Here is a 16625-nt window from a genome sequence, read left to right as displayed (position 1 = left end):
GTGACCTTTGAAATTCACATGGAGGACACAAATGTTATCAGTTAGTATCACAGAGAAGTAGGGTTCTAATGGAGTTGGGACACTTACAAAGCAGGACAACTCATTTCTACTTGCAGGGAGTTATGGTGGTGGCTGGAGATTTAGGAAAGCTTCCAAGAGATGGTGATGTTACAATTCAGACTTGAAGGACAAGCCCATGCACAAGGAAGCCCATGCACAAGGAAGGAATGGTACGGGGAAGGAGAGGAAGGAGAAGGCTAAAGGCCTGGAAAGTGCCATGCATGCTGGGAAATACAAAAGCAGTATGTACAGTGAGAGATGAATATGAAAACACAGACAGGGGCCAGGTTATGAAAAGTCTCACTTTTCAAAGCAAAGTGCTTGGAGCAAGAATTGAGTGAACGATTCTAAGCAGGTGGGGAACATGATTAGATTGCATTTCAGAACGCTCATTCTGGCAGCTGTACAAAGAAGCTGTGTTTCAAGCTCATTTAACAGCAATTCTTAGTAAGAAATCCATTTTACTTGGTGACCTAGTACATTCACATACATGTGTGTCTACAAATAAGTATAACATTTACCCCTACTAACTGCAATTCCCTCTAGGGAGAACACGTGAGCAGGGGAGGAACAGAGAGCAAGAGAGAATCCGAAGCAGGCTCCACAGTATCAGTCAGAAGCTGGCGATGGCGCTTGAACTCTGCAACCTCAAGATCATGACCTGAGCCAAAACTGGGAGCTGGATGCTTAACCCAATGAGCCACCCAGGCACCCCTACTCTATTTTCTACTTTATTCTATTTTTAAAAAACATTTGAGGTGTATTATTGTGTCTGATTTTACAAGGCCAGTTTAAGGTGTTTTTGAATGTGTAAATATCAACGTAACTACCCCTGGATCATAATGTAGAACATATCCAGAACGTCAGAAAGCTTCTTTCCTTCCCCAATACCAGCCACACCCTCACCCTCCTCTGAGATAAGTCACTGGTCCATTCTCTCCTGAGAGAAGTCACTGGACTACCTGTCTGGTGTATTTGTCTACTGGTGTGCTCCTACCATACTCTCTTTGATTACTTGCAGTAGCCCCAGTTTGCAGAACGCAGCCTACCATGTAACAGATTTTCATAAATATTTGTCGAAATGAATACTGAATGTTTATTTTGCGTCAGCTCCTACTGTCCTCTGATGATCCCAGATCATTTTCCTTGACCCAGTGGGGTCTCTGTACAAAACTGCCACTTGTCCTTAATATCTTGGCCAATTATGATACAATCATCTGGAAGATCCAGGAAGGTTTCATATCTACTAAAAGGTCCTAATCCATAGGGCTCAGATTCTTATGAAAATTTTTTCTTCTTTTGGTAACTTTTAACATTTATATAATTTAAAACTTACAGAAAAGTTAAAAAAATAGTGCAAAGAACTTCATAAATTCTTTATCTATTTTAACTGTTTACACATTTAGCCCAATTTGCTTTATTATTGTATTTTTCTACTCTACACTTTCCACCTTGTCCTAAATAACTGAGTGTGTATTTCCTAAAGAACAATAATACTGTCTTATATAATCACAGTAAAATGATCAAAATCAGGAAATTGAATAGAGATATGTTATTATCCAATTTACCTTCCTCACTCAAATATTGCTTGTGGTTTTGTTTCTTTTGTTGTTGTTGTTGTATTTTTGTTTGTTTGTTTTAAGAGAGAGAGAGAGCGAGAGAGAGCGAGCGAGCGAGCATGCCAGATGGGGAGGGGGGTAAAAGATGACTGAGCGAATCCTAAGTAGGCTCCATGCTCGGTGCAGACCCCAATGCAGGGCTTGATCCCATGACCCTGGGATGATGACCTAAGCTAAAATCAAGAGTTGGACACTCAACCAACTGAGCCACCCAGGTGCCCCTGCCAGTGTTTTTAATAATGTCACTAGCAGCTATATTTTTCCCAGTCTAGGATCCAATACAGGATAATGCACTGTATTTAGTTATATTTCTTTAGTCTCTTCATCTGGAAAAGTTCCTCAGCTTTAAAGCTTTGTCTCCCATGACAGACATTTTTGGAAAATATAGGCCAGTTGACTTTACAGAACTGTCCTCAGTTTGGGGATTCCAGATGTATTCTCAACATTAAGTTTAGGTCATGCATGTTTGAAAGGAATACTTCAGAACTGAGGTTGTGTCCTTCTGAGTGCACTATATGAGAAGGCACAGTTTTGTCCTTATACTGATGTTAGATTGGTTTCTTAGTTAAGGTAATATCTGCAATGTTTTTTTTCTTTTTACTGTAACAATATGATTTTTCTCTTGGCAATTAATCAAATGATTTGTAGGAGATACTTTGAAACTATGTAAATATTATGTCTCATCAAACCTTCACCTGGTTTTGGCATCCATTGATGATTCCTCCCTAAATCAATTATCACTATGATGGTTGCAAAGTTATAATGTTCTAACTCCATCACTGCTCCTATATAGATTTGTTGGTATTCCTCTGTGAGATGGAGCTTTTCCTTCTCCCTCTTTATGTATGTATGTATGTATGTATGTATGTATGTATGTATGTATATTTTTACTATGAGTATGGACTCACAGATTTTTATTTCATGCAAAGGCCCATAATCCCATATCATTATTTATTTTGATGCTCAAATCTGCCCAGATTTGGCCAGTGGGAGTCCTTAAACTGGGTCCTGTGTTCTTTTGAAATGTGCCATCTTTCTCTGAGCACTTCTTTGCTATCTGACATAAGAAGATGTTCTAGGCTCATTTTGTACTTCCTCTCTCCCAGTGCTGGCTGTAATCAGCTATTTCATTAAGGAGCCTTGGTTCCCTTTCATGGAGAGTAGTATTTAGGAATTAGCATACCTAGTATGCTAATTGCTCTTGAGGTGTCCTTGCTTCTAGTTCCTCTTAGCACACAGCAGCAGGCAATTTATGTATGTATGAAAGTATGCATTAATTTTCATATATGTATATACATATATAGGATCCATGAATACCATTAGCTCCAATTCCAATTGCAATTCTTGGAATTGCAAGAACACAGGCACCTTCTAATCTTTCCCCTTTCATATTTGTAAATCCCTTTCCTAACAGTGAGAAACCTGGTTGGCATTATCCTTGATATTTATTCATTTGCTCATCTTAGAATATACAGAAAGTAATTCCTGAATTACCAAACCAGAACATTGTGAAAAATAAGTGTACTAAGTAGAATTATTTGTTCTCTTTTTTTTTTGAGAGAGAGAGAAAGAGGAGGAAGAGAGAACGAGTGGGAGAGGGGCAGAGAGAGGGGGCGAGAGAATCTCTGTGCTAACAGAGCCTGATACAGGGCTCAAACCCATGATACCCTATACAGGGCTCAAACTGTGAGATCATGACCTGAGCTGAAACCAAGAGTCAAAGGCTTAATCAACTGAGTCATCCAGGCACCCCTACTCTTATACCTTACTTTCTTCATATGACTGGGAGAAGATTCTTTAAAATTTTTAATACAATAAATGTTATCTATGGTTTAAAAAAGGTAATAATTTTAGAAACCCTTATAGTAAAGGATTTTTATATTTGCAGTAGAACTAAGTCTTTTAAAATCTTAGTCTTGAAATTTAATTGTAGTGGTTCAGTTATTATGTTAAAATTAAATGTATTTAGCTCTTACCCTGGCATCAGGATTATCATCAAATTGTGTTCTAATAAATGTGTCAAAAGAATCCCAGTAGTTTTCGGTTAGATTTCCACCCACAGACCATAAATAACAGAATATAAAAGTCTGACATAGTACCGTATTCAGTTTTGTTTGTTCCTGAAAGAACAAAGAGAAAGAATTTTAGTATTTTATTTGTTCACATAAAAAGAATCCTTAAATTGCAAAGTCTAAAGATTGTTTTCTTTTGGTTAGACTCATGCATTTAAAAAAAGGTACAGTATATATTGCTTATAGTTGACTCAATAGTTCAAAGAGCAATGTTTTATAGCGGTGCATATTTAAATACTCTGATGAGAAAATGAATGACAAGGAATATGTAGAAAAAAAGCTCAAGAATGTCTTTCAACTGACTATTATAACTTTGTTCATACCTGCATGAGTATTTAAACAGCTGCTAGACAGACACATATACCAGGAATATGTTGTAGGATGTGTTGTAGACTGTAAGGAATTTTAACATCCAGTAGAAGAGTAAACTATAGTTTTTCTAACATTCGTTGGAACTTAGAGATTCTGTGAATCTATTCACAATCATTACTTGCCTGAAAAATTAACTTGAAAATCAAAGTATCATTTTACAGAAAATTTAGAGTTGTTTATTTGCAAAGCATCTATACAACAATCTCATTTTCATAGCTTTATAGCACTAAGGAAACTTTTCATACCATTGCCAAATTAACTCCATCTTTCCCAAATATCAAAGACTCCAATAAGCAACAGAGTGTAGTAACTTTGCTGATGTCCACTTGTGGGATTGCTTGGCTGCATTTTTTATTGATAAAGCATAAACCATCATCAACATAACGTTGAAAAAGTTTCAATATATATTCTTGGGTTTCCTCATTTAGCTGAAAATCACACAAACAAATAATGTTTCAGTAAGACCAGATGAAATATATAATTAAGTTTAGAAATGGGTTAGTTTAAATCTGTGTATTGTAATATATTCTGTGAGTTTTATTATTGATTATTGATTTATTTTTTAGAGTTTATTTCTTTTGAGAGAGAGCATGAGTCTGTGAGTAAGTGGGGGAGTGAGGGGGGAGAGAGAGAGAGAGAGAGAGAGAGAGAGAGAGAGAGAGAGAGAGAGAAAGAGAATATCTCAAGCAGGCTCCATGCTGTCACTGGGTAGCCTGACTTGAGGATTGATGCAGGGCTCAATCTCACAAACTATGAGATCATGACAGGAGGCATCCAAAATCAAGAGTCAGACACTTAACTGACAGAGCCACCCAGGCACACCTATTCTGTGACTTTAGATTAAAGGGTATAAACATAACAAGATCTGAAACAAATTAAAATTTTAAGAAAACTTTCTATAATTTGGAAGAGACACAGAGGAGATTCTGGGTAGTGGACAACAGTCCTACATCTTGATCTGGTAATGGGTTTAAAGGTATTTATTTTATAGTCACATTTGCTAATTGTCAATATAGATTTCACACAGCCTTATAATTAAGGACAATAATAAACAAGAAAAAACAGTAATTTAAATATCTATGAAAGGAGAGGAAATAATTTCCAAAGATTTAAAAAGAATGCAGTCCCTCTCATCATTCCTATTCAACATTGTATTAGAAGTCTTAGCTAATGCAATAGGACAATAAAAACAATAAAGAGTACACAGGTTGAGACGGAAGAAAAATAAAAGTCTTTCTTCACTGATGACTTGTCTATGTAGAAAATACCAAAGAACTGATAAAAATCTCCTGGAACTAATAAGCTGTTATAGCAAGGTTGCAGGATACAGGGTTAATATACAAAAATCAATTGATTTCCTATATTCCAGCAATGAATAATTGGAATTTGAATTAGAAAATATAACACCATTAATATTAGCACAAAAAATGAAATACTTAGGTATAATTCTAACACACTATGTACAAGAGCTAAATAAGGAAAATTACAAGACTGATGAAAGAAACCAGAGAGGACTTATATAAATGGAAAGATATTCAATGGGTATGAATAGGAAAACCCAATATTATTTAGATGTCAGCACTCCCTAACTTGAGCTATAGATTCAAGGTAGTCTGAGCCAAAATACCAGCAAGTTAATTTGTGTATATTCACAAACTGATTATAAAGTCTATATGGAGAGGCAAAGTACCCCAAATGGCACAATGCTAGAGAACAAAGTTGGAAGACTGACATTATCTAACTTCAAGACTTACTATAAAGGTACAGTAATCAAGACAGCATGGTGTTGGCAAAAGAATAGACACATAGATCAGTGGAACAGAACAGAGAGCCCAAAGATAGATCCATACAAATTCAGTCAACTGATGTATGACAAAAAAACAAAGGCAATCCATTGGAGAAAGTATCCCTTTGTTTTGTTTTTTATTTATGTTAAACAAATGGTACTGGAAAAACTGGACATCCACATGCAAAAAACAAAAAAAAAGATGAACGTAGACACTGATATTATACCTTTCACAAAAATTAACTCAAAATGGATAACAGACTAAATGTAAAAAGCAAAACTATAAAACTTCTATGAGATAACAAATGAGAAAATCTAGGTGACCTTAGGTTTGGAAGTGGTTTTTAGATTCAATGCCAAAAGCACAATCAATGAAAGAAAATTTGATAAGTTAATTTAATTTAATTTTTTTTTTTTTGACTTAAAACAACTCAAATTTATTATGTCACAAGAAGTCCAGGTATAGGGTCGGCTGTTTGCTCCAGGTCTCCTGAGGTTAAAACCAAGATGTCAGTCAGTGTCGATAAGTTAATTTTAAAATTAAAAACTTGTGTTCTGTGAAAGGTTGTTCCAAGAATGAAAAGACAAGTCAGGCTGGGAGAAAACTTTTACAAAAACACATACCTGACAAAAAACCTGGATCCAAACAATTACAAGAACTCATGACACTCAAAAATAGGAAACAATCCAATAAAAAATTAGTAAGATTTGAACAGGCACCTTGCTAAAGCAAATATGCATATGATGGCATAATATGACAGATGGCAAATAAGCATATGAAAAGACACTCGTGATCACATGAAATGCACATTAATGCATGTTAAAACAAGGAGACATATCTATTAGAATGGCAAAAATCTGGAACATCAACAACACTAACTGCTAGTGAGGATGTGCAGCAAGAACTCTCATTCATTGCTGGTGGGAATGCAAAATGGTATAGCAATTTGGAAGACAAACTGGCAGTTTCTTACAAAGCTAAATAAAATTTTACCGTATGATCCAGCAATCACACTTCTAGGTATTTTACCCAAATTAGTTGAAAATGTATGTCTATACAAAAATTTGCACATGCATGTGTCTAGTAGCTTTCTTCATAATTGCCAAAACCTGGAAGCAATCAGAATGTCTGCAGTAGGTATATGGATAAATTTGGTAAATCCACATCATGGAAAATATTCCACTCAGAACCATTTCATTCAGAGCTACAAAGAAATGAGCTATCGAGTCACAGAAAAGCATGGAAGAAACTTAAATGCATAGTATTAAGTGAAAGAAGCCAATCTGAAAAAACTACATACTGTATGATTCCAATGACATGACATTCTGGAGAGGGCATGTAGTGGTAGGGAAGGGGTATGGATGGATAAATAGGTGGAGCACAGATTTTAAGTCAGTGAAACTATTATGTATAATACTGTTAAGGGTGGATACTTGACATTATACATTTGTCAAAACCTACACAATTGTACAACACAATTGTACAACACATTCATATAACACATGAAGCCTGATGTTAACTATGGACTTTAGTTAATAATAATGTCAATATTGTTTCATCAATCTTTACAAATCACTTCTAACAAATGTACCACACGAATGCAAGATGTTAATAGGAAAAACTATGTTTGGAGGAGAGGGAATATATAAGGACTCTCTGAATGTTCTGTTAAACTTTTCTATAAACCTAAAAGTACCCTAAATAATACAGTCTATTAAAAACTAAAAGAAAAGTAAATTTGGGAAGGTTTAAAATCTTCCAGAAGTACATGATACATTCTCGATTCTGAAAATTATTTTCTCTAACAATGTACTCTGAAACTAGACCGCATCATTGTCAAAATGTTGAGGCCTAAGAATGAAAAAAAAAATTTAAAAAACCCTATTTTTTCTGATTCATCTTTGGAGGGGAGAAACAGAAAGAAGATGGCTTTCTACAGGGGTGGGGGTGGGCTGGGGCACAACACTGCAAAAGATCCCTTGTCAAGCTAAGGCAAAGAGAACTATTTTAGAAGGGAGATGGTGCAGAAGATGATACAGAACTGAGTTGTTCCATCTAATAACGTAAAAGCTTTCCCTCACTTTGGGTGGAATGCTTCCTCTGAGGTTAAAAAATGTCTTGGGTCACAGACGCAAGGCTGGGCGGGGAGCGGAGGGGAGGGTAAACTGGTTTTCTTTTTTCTCAGCAGTGTTAGGACTCCTACAATCTAAATACGATGACAGTACCCGGACTGAAATGCTCTTTTTCTTCCTTGTGATGCCCTTTCATTATCCCAAGCCTTCTGCAAAATCCTTCTTAATGTGGCAGCCTGCTCTAACTGTGTGTGGGGGACTCACGGGAGCAGCTGGGGCTTGTACTGGAGAAGAACCGACCTGGGGAGGCGCCAGGCACGGCTGGCAGGAATCAGAATGGCTAGGTAGCCTGGGGCACTGAGGTTACAAACAGTGAAGACAGATTTGGGGAGGATATAAACATTTCTGGAAGGTCCCAAAAAATTTTTTAGGGGGAGGCACTAGGTACAATGCTGGAATTCCCTCCAAGAAGTATAGTGAGGTCCTTCTTAACCGAAATTTGGGCACACAGGAGCCTCCATCCTGACGGATGGCTGTCCTGTGAGTATCTGGTTGCACTTACATTTTTAGAAATATTATTCATCCATGTTTTAACATAAGGCATCCATTTCAGTTCTTCAGGATCCACAAACACCATTCCACATCGACTGACTGTTGCAGGAGAGGCAACTTTCAGGTCTTGCACCTAAAATTGAAGGGAGTTGAACAAATATAATACTTCCTTATTCTTCCATCTTCAATGTTAATGAGCCACATGTTTAAAGTTAACATTGAAAGGCTTTATATAGAAGACAGTGTAATCGGAAATGGAGGAGGAAAGTTAAGTGAGGCACAGGTGAAAAAAACCCCACACCAATATAAGAGGATAAGGTCATTTCTTAATGGGAAGGTAAAGGTATTTATTTTTCTTCCTCTCTGTTTTCCTCTTTTCTCCATTTTTATTCTTGTATCTCATACCTAGCTGAACATAGGACATAGCAGGCATTCAACCCATGTTTGATGAATGAATACAGCAGGGGTGGTATCTTTGGAATATTTTATAGCTGTATTTGTTCCACGTTCCTTTTCCAATCCCTTCACTAAATATTCATACCACAGGCAGGTAATTTATTCATAGTAAGTATAACCAATTTTTTGTTTAACTTAGAAAGCATTTCAAATCATGTAATGTCATCAATATATATATGTTAACTACTACCTACCACCAAAGGAGAGGAAATACGTGCTGAGGAAAATAGAATTTATTGCATTTCCATTTATAGACAAACAGGAATATTTGAGACATTTTGGTTCTCAGGATGCACACTTTACTATAAAAGGATAATATAAGTATGTAAACAATTTAGTTTGTAAACAAAACACCACGGTAGGCCTTATAGATAGTAAATGCTATATGGGCAAGAAAAAAGTTGATGATCGCATACCAGTCTAATGCAATCTTTCACTCCACACTAAGGCATTTATATTTACCTCAAAAAGCATGTGGATTTGAGGTGTGAGTTTGATCCTCTCACTGTTAGCCAGGCAAAGCATCTTGTTATCATCCAACACCGTATTCATATTTTCAATCCAAAGAGCATCCACGGGCCCATCACTGATGATCCATTTATGGTCTTCTGAAGTGTCATTCACAGCTGCTCGGACACTTAGTGCCATTAAACCATCTTTCCACTCCAAGGTTGTGTTATTAACTTCACCATATAATTCACCCATCGTAATTGATTTAGGGTTAAGAACGTATGTTTTAACTGGTTGGTAAAAGGGATTGTCTACACCGAGTTTTTGCAAATTCCCTAAAGTTTCTGCTAGTATTTGGTAAACTGTGGTCTTGCCACCTCCTGTTGGCCCAACTAACATAACACCATGTCTTACCAGCATAGTCTCATAGAACTGTATCACTTTTTTAACCATACATGTCTCAGGCTGAAGATTCTGTCTATTCATGACATCTATAATTGTTGACTGCAATATACCATAATCATGTTCTGGAATTTGGACTCCAGGAAAAAGGTCAGATATAATTCCACTGAAAAAACAAAAATAAAATAATTGGTAATTGATATTTCCCAATATTTATTATAATTAATTTATTACAATCATTGATTACAATGAGTCTTATTTTTCTCCTTGATCTTTTCTTCTGAACATGCGTAGTACTCGTTTGTCCTATATGTTATAATAGAATCTAACATTTCTCTGATATTGTGTATGCTTTTTTCCTTGTACAGTAGACCAATGTTCTTAAGTATATTGGGAGCTTTTGAGGTAAGAAATATCTCTTATGTGTTCATATTGTCCATAGTACATTGCATAGTACCAAACATAGAGAAAGTTATTAATTTTTCAGTTTATTTTAAAACTTATATTTAGGGGTGTCTGGGTGGCTCAGTCGGTTAAGGGTCCTACTTCAGCTCAGGTCTTGATCTCATGGTTCATAGGGTTGAGCCCCTCTGTGCTGACAGCTGGGAGCCTGGAATCTGCTTTGGATTCTGTGGCTCTCTCCCTCTGCCCCTCCCCCAACTCATGCTCTGTCTCTTTGTCAAGAATAAATAAACATTAAAAAAATTAAAAAATTATACTTATAGCTCAACTTTTTCTAAAAGTATTTATGTATGCTTATAACTGTATGGATATTCATAAAAATAAGATGTAAACAGAAATAGAAACTAATAGTAGGTAAAAAAAAAAAAGAGGGGTGGGGAGTAAAGGAAAAAGTTAACTGTTTCTGTGGGAAGTATTTAATATGGGATGTTTCTATGGGTAAAAAAGAAGCTGAATCCCTACTTCATACTATGTACACAAATACATTTTGACACAGTAAATACTTTAATGTAAAATGACAACAAAAATACTAGATGAAAATATAACAGATAGGTTTTGTAATACTGTGGCTAAGAAAGTCTTTCTAAGGAGAACAAGAAATCTACAACTGTTATTTAAAAAGTAAAGTTATGTGATCATAACCATGGACAGGAAGCCTACTTAGTATTGTCTTGTTCTCTCCTTCTCTCTCAGCCTTTCTCTCTCTCAAAAAAAAAAAAGATAGACAAGTTTTTCCAATTTTTATGCCAGATAAAGTTTATAATTTCCTACAAATCAATAAGAAAAAGGGCACAATAGAAATATGCTATAAAAATAATAAATATAAATGACAAATGAACACAAGAAATAATGATCAATGGCACTAATAATTAAAGAAATGCATATTAAAATAGGATACAACTTCTGTCTCTAAAACTTTTAAGAAGCAATAGGTTATCATCATAAAATCATTTATATATTGGGGTGCCTGGGTGGCTCAGTTGGCTAAGTGTCCAACTATTATTGATTTCAGCTCGGATCATGATCTCATGGTTTATGAGTTCAAGCCCCACATCAGGCTCTGCACTGACAACACGAAGCCTGCTTGGGATTCTCTCTCTCTCTGCCCCTCTCCTGCTCATGCTCTCTATCCAAATAAATAAACTTAAAAATAAAAGGGAAACCTTAAAAATCATTTCTATAAATATAAATGTCTTTGGACAACATCTTAATAGAATCTATCTAAATTAAAAATGTCCATGCTCTTGGGACACCTGGGTGGCTCAGTAGGTTAAGTGTCCAACTTTAGCTCAGGTCATGATCTCACAGTTGGTGGGTTTGAGCCCCACATCGGGCTCTGTGCTGACAGCTCAGAGCCTGGAGCCTGCTTCAGATATTGTATCTCCCTCTCTTTCTGCCCCTCCCCTGCTCTTACTCTGTCTCTGTCTCTCAAAAATAAATTAAAAAAAAATTTTTTAAAATGCCCATGCTCTATAAAACCTAGGAAACTTACTAAAACTCACTTATAGAAATATCACAAGTGTGCAAAGATAGATGTATAGGAATTTTCATCACTGTGTTTTGCCAAAGAGAGTAGACATGTGTTCTGGATATCAGAAGATCCGACAGAGGACAAAAGCCAAGGGAACTCCAGCATAGCCACAAATGGACATCCTAGGATGACCAATGCACACCAGGGCAATGGGAAGGTTGTCCAAATTAGAGCAGAAGGACAGGGGCTCCAAGGAGATAAAGTTGATAGGACATTTAATATAATTGAGGTTTGTTTTTTTTTTTAAGGAGATTTACACATACCCTGGCAGAATTTGGAAATAAATTATTGATAGATTTATAGAAAAGTAGGTAAAGGATTAAAAAATAAAAACTAAGACAATTAACAAATGAAGGGAAAAGAAAAAGGGAAACATAACTCAGCTGTGGATACTATTCATATAGCTATAATGGATTATGAAAACCCTGAGGGTGCCTGGGTGGCTCGGTGGGCCGAGTGTCTGATTCCTGTTTTCAGTTCAGGTCATGATCCCAGAGTCATGGATCAAGCCCTGTGTTGGGCTCCATGCAGAGCATGAAGCCTGCTTAAGATTCTCTCTCTCTCTCCCTCTGCCCCTCTACCACTTGCATTTTCTCTCTAAATTTTTTTTAAAAATTATGAGAGCCTTGGACATTTAGCTTAAGTTAGACTGTAATAACTACAGAGAGGACGGGTAGAGGAGAAGGGGTGCATGTGCGTGTCCTCATCTCGCATTTGCCAACTTTACAGATCATACCTAAAACTCAAAAACCAAGGAATCACATAAACATGGTGATAAAAAATATGAGGAAATGACCAAACAAACAAATAAAACAATCGAAAAATGACTGACTTTGGGAAGTGGGAGTTGAGCATAGAACTATTGTTTCTCATGAGACTAATTTATGATGCTTAAAAAATTTTTGTTTATTAATTTTTTTGAGAGAGAAGAAAGAGAAAGAGAAAGAGTGAGCACAAGTAGGGGAGGGGCACAGAGAAGGAGAGACAGAATCCCAAGCAGGTTTTGCACCACCAGAGTATAGCACAATGCGGGGCTCGAACCCACAAACCATGAGATCATGATCTGAATTGAGATAAAGAGTCAGATGTTCAACTGACTGCACCACCCAGGCACCCCTATGATGCTTTTTAAAACTATATACACATATGACTTGGATAGACATAAAATTTAATAGTAAAAGTAGAAATCAATAAAAGCAATCACATTTTATGTTAAGCCCTGATTCTGATGTTTTAGGGTCAGGAGTTTTTCTTAGGTCAGGAACATGTAACTGAATGCTAATTTGTATAACATACAGCCTAGTGACCAATATTTTGGAAAAAAAAAAGAGAAATGATTGGATTGATGCTTAAACTTTAGTATCTTAATTTTAAGCTAGTAATTTTTAAACTGCAATAAGTCTCTCTAGAAAAGATGAGAAAGTTATTACCTTGTTAGAGAGATGGACATAACTGAAGAGAAGACTATCCTTTACCTCTCCATGGCAGCTATGCTTTATCCTGTAACATCTAGAAACTCACCTGAACAGAAGAGCATCATCTGTTAGGAATTTTGGCAAGTTGGAGTCTCGTAAAGCTCTTATCAACACCACATCTTCACTTAGGTGTGGATTCTCTCTTTTTAAGGACCTAAATTTAAAGGAATAATTCAGATGCTGTTTGTGGGGACCTAATACTGAGCATAATTTTCCAGACCTAAGGGGTCTGGGGTTCCCCTTGAGAAAAGCTGTGGAGGGCACCTCCTGTGGATTCCTCCTGGGAGAAGAGGATCATTTTTTCTTGCGTGGTCAGCATCCTCCTCAATCAGAGGACAAGGACAGGTCAGGAACTGGCTACACAACCTTGAGGAGAACAACAAGGGTATTTTTTTCAACCTCCCCCCATCAATACAGGCTTTATCCAACCTGAATTTACAGTTCTCTGAATGCATCATAATGTGTCACAGCCCTGTGGCTTTCTTTTCTCTCAGCCCAGAAGGTCCTGCTTTGCTCTTGTGACACTTCTTATGTCCCCTGCAAAACCCAGCCTAGTTACTCTCATCCTCTAGAAATTTCCTCCATCGCCCTCCATAGTGAACCTCGGGCACGGCCCTATGGGTGTCCCCTTGCATGCGTCCTAGATGACTGTTCCTCTATCTGTCTTGCCCCCTGGTCTGTAGTTGTGTTCTTGGAGTGCACAAGTGTCTGAACTCCTTAGTGTCCTTGGTCTTTACATGGCACTCCTGTGAAGGGGAGAAATACTTTTATCTGGGAGGTTGAAAGAAAGACCAGAGAAGGGCAGAGAGATGTGTGCAGAGCCCAGGGATACAGGGCCCAGGCAGAAGAGGCCCTGGAAGTGTGGAGCCTGAGCCAGCGAGTCATGGCCTAAAAAGAAGAGACAGTAGATCCCCTCAGAGACTGAATAAAGTGGAGGTTCCCGAGGGAGGAGCATTAAGAGGTTATAAAGGGAGAAGTGTGAGCCTGAAAAGAAGAAACCAGAAAGTTGCTTTACTAGAAACTACAAAGAAACTCAGGCATGGATCATACTGGCAGAGGCAGAGGCTAGGACATAAGCCTGGAATGAGGGCAGAATAATGAAACCAAAGTTTCTCTCAGTGCTTTAGGCTTTGTCAGGTGACACATATGACTTAACTAATGGTGCCTTAACTGTTAAGTCTAGTCCTCCTGTCTCCTGGTGGTAAAGGCTTCTGTACTCTAAAACCAAATGTATGCGATGAGGTCAAAAGAAATGAAAGCTAGCAGAAGCCTTATCGAGACTCAGGTTCAGTGTGGGGCCAGCCAGAACTGTGGAGCGATGAGGAGATGCCTCCTTCAGCTGTGGCACAGGAGTTTCCAGGTAAAATGGTGACAGCGACAGCTGGCATTTACTAATCACTCTCTATGTTGCTTTAAGAGCCGTCTATGAATTAGCTGTTTAATGCTTTGATTACACAGTTTGGAATTTCACTCTTGGGCACTTTGGTTTCTTACCCCGCCATGACCAGTACAGACTTTACAGCCCTCATGCCAAAGTCGTAGTGATCCTGCTGGGAGAGCTGTTCGCTGCAGAGCTTATACATTTGAGTCATTTTTCTTGCTAATATTTTACTGGATTCAAATCCTTCAGAATATAGAATTACCTAGAATAGAAAAGGACAATGAAATGCTTCTTATATTGTATTGAGAGCACTAGATTAGCATAATACCAATGTGTTCTAAATCTACTTTAGGCATTCTATCTTTCCAAGTTGTTATATCATTTAATGAAGAAATGTGACAATTGTGGCAATTCCTGTGTTACCAGAAGGTGGAAGGTGGGACATCATACAGGGATGCCTGGGCAGTGACTCTGATTTTCTTCTATAGCTGAAGATGTGATCTTGATGACATTTGGTTCAAGGAGCAGCAGAGCCTCCTGTTTGAAAACGCTCACATCGCCGAGGTTGGATGGTGTTATAAGGGCTGGGTACAACGGCAAGACTTCAGTTTCTCTGAGCTGAGAGGAACACCACCCTGTAGCCAGAATCAGTGACAGCTGTGTTCTCCTTTTAGGTTCCCTGGATATCAAGGGAAGCCATGCAGACTTGCAGCCTCCCCTCTGCCCTAAAAGGCTACCTTGCTTCTGACAAGTTCCTGCATTCTTAGTTAAGGAAACTGGATGATGACAGACTAGGGGAGTGTGGACCCTTTCTCCAATCCATTACCTCCTCAAATCACTGCAGTGGGTTTCAGAATCAAGATTTGAAATAATGTGGACATTTCGTACTGGTGTTGGTTTTGCTTATTGCTCTAGCACTACAAATGAGCACAGTGCTCTGCACATTGCAGGTAATTAAAAATACTAAAAATGTTTATTGTGGACAGACCCGGATTCATTAAAATCTGTAGCAACAATAGTAATAGCACTCAGAAGACTGGATTTTTAAATTTCTCCAGTTGATTATTGAGTAATAGAACAAGAGGACAAAGAATGAGATGTGAACAAAATTTTGGACTGAGTTCTAAACTTCGGTTTTTTCCTACCAGCTTTGGACAATGAGCAAGTCACTTATTGTCCTTGTCTACACATGGTCTAAAAGGAGAATAGCACCTGTCTTAACTGCCCACCCCACCATGGCCACAGCGGGTGCTGAAAAACACATGAGATTCTGTAAGCACTATGCTGGGAAGAGTTAAAGGATTTGATATGCTCTATTCTATTCTTAGGTAATTAACTTTACTTCATATAGAAGAATACTTTAAATCTTTAAATTAGCTGTTAGTAAAGGAATTTACTGGCCAAAGGAGTAGTCTGTGCTTTGTGAGAAATTCCATTCTTTTTTTTTTTAATTGAAAAAAAATTTAGGTTTTTTTTTTTTTTTTTTTTGAGAGACAGTGTGAGCACAGGAGGATCAGAGAGAAAGGCAGACATAGAATCCAAAGCAGGCTCCAGGCATTGAGCTGTCAGCACACAGCCTGATGCAAGGCTTGAACTCACTGTGAGATCATGACCTGAGCTGAAATGGGATGCTTAACCCACTGAGCCACCCAGGCACCCTAAGAAATTCCATTCTAAAGCCAGAGACTGCATCAGATTCTACAGGTTAAGGGCTCAGTTCTACAAGAGTACCTCCCATTCCCCACTTCAGATGCCAATCTCAAGTCCAAGTTGTTATCTGTGCTTCTGGCCCACTGTTTACAGATTGGAGGTTCCAGCGACCTCCTGCTTAGGTTCTTTTAATTTTCTAGAGAAGCTCACAGAACCCAGGACAACATTTACCAGCTTATTAATAATGATAAAGGGTATGAATCAATAGATGATGGAAGAGATGC

The 16625-nt window shown here is 37.6% G+C and overlaps 1 protein-coding gene across 1 annotated transcript in view; it reads right to left on the bottom strand.

The window, feature by feature from the left end:
• DNAH6 (dynein axonemal heavy chain 6) overlaps positions 1-16625 on the bottom strand; it is a 213928-nt gene that overhangs the window by 104758 nt on the left and 92545 nt on the right. The window contains exons 31-36 of the mRNA XM_029938527.1: positions 14805-14953; positions 13357-13464; positions 9453-10008; positions 8545-8667; positions 4369-4551; positions 3656-3799 (exon numbers count right to left, since the gene is read on the bottom strand). Of these exons, the coding sequence (XP_029794387.1) occupies positions 3656-3799; positions 4369-4551; positions 8545-8667; positions 9453-10008; positions 13357-13464; positions 14805-14953 (1263 nt within the window). The remainder of the gene's footprint in view (positions 1-3655; positions 3800-4368; positions 4552-8544; positions 8668-9452; positions 10009-13356; positions 13465-14804; positions 14954-16625) is intronic.

This window comes from Suricata suricatta, chromosome 4 (assembly GCF_006229205.1).
Source record: "Suricata suricatta isolate VVHF042 chromosome 4, meerkat_22Aug2017_6uvM2_HiC, whole genome shotgun sequence".
In the NCBI taxonomy this organism is placed as follows: Eukaryota; Metazoa; Chordata; class Mammalia; order Carnivora; family Herpestidae; genus Suricata; species Suricata suricatta.
The sequence above is the reverse complement of the archived record's forward strand: the minus strand, read 5'-3'. Positions and strand labels throughout refer to the sequence as shown.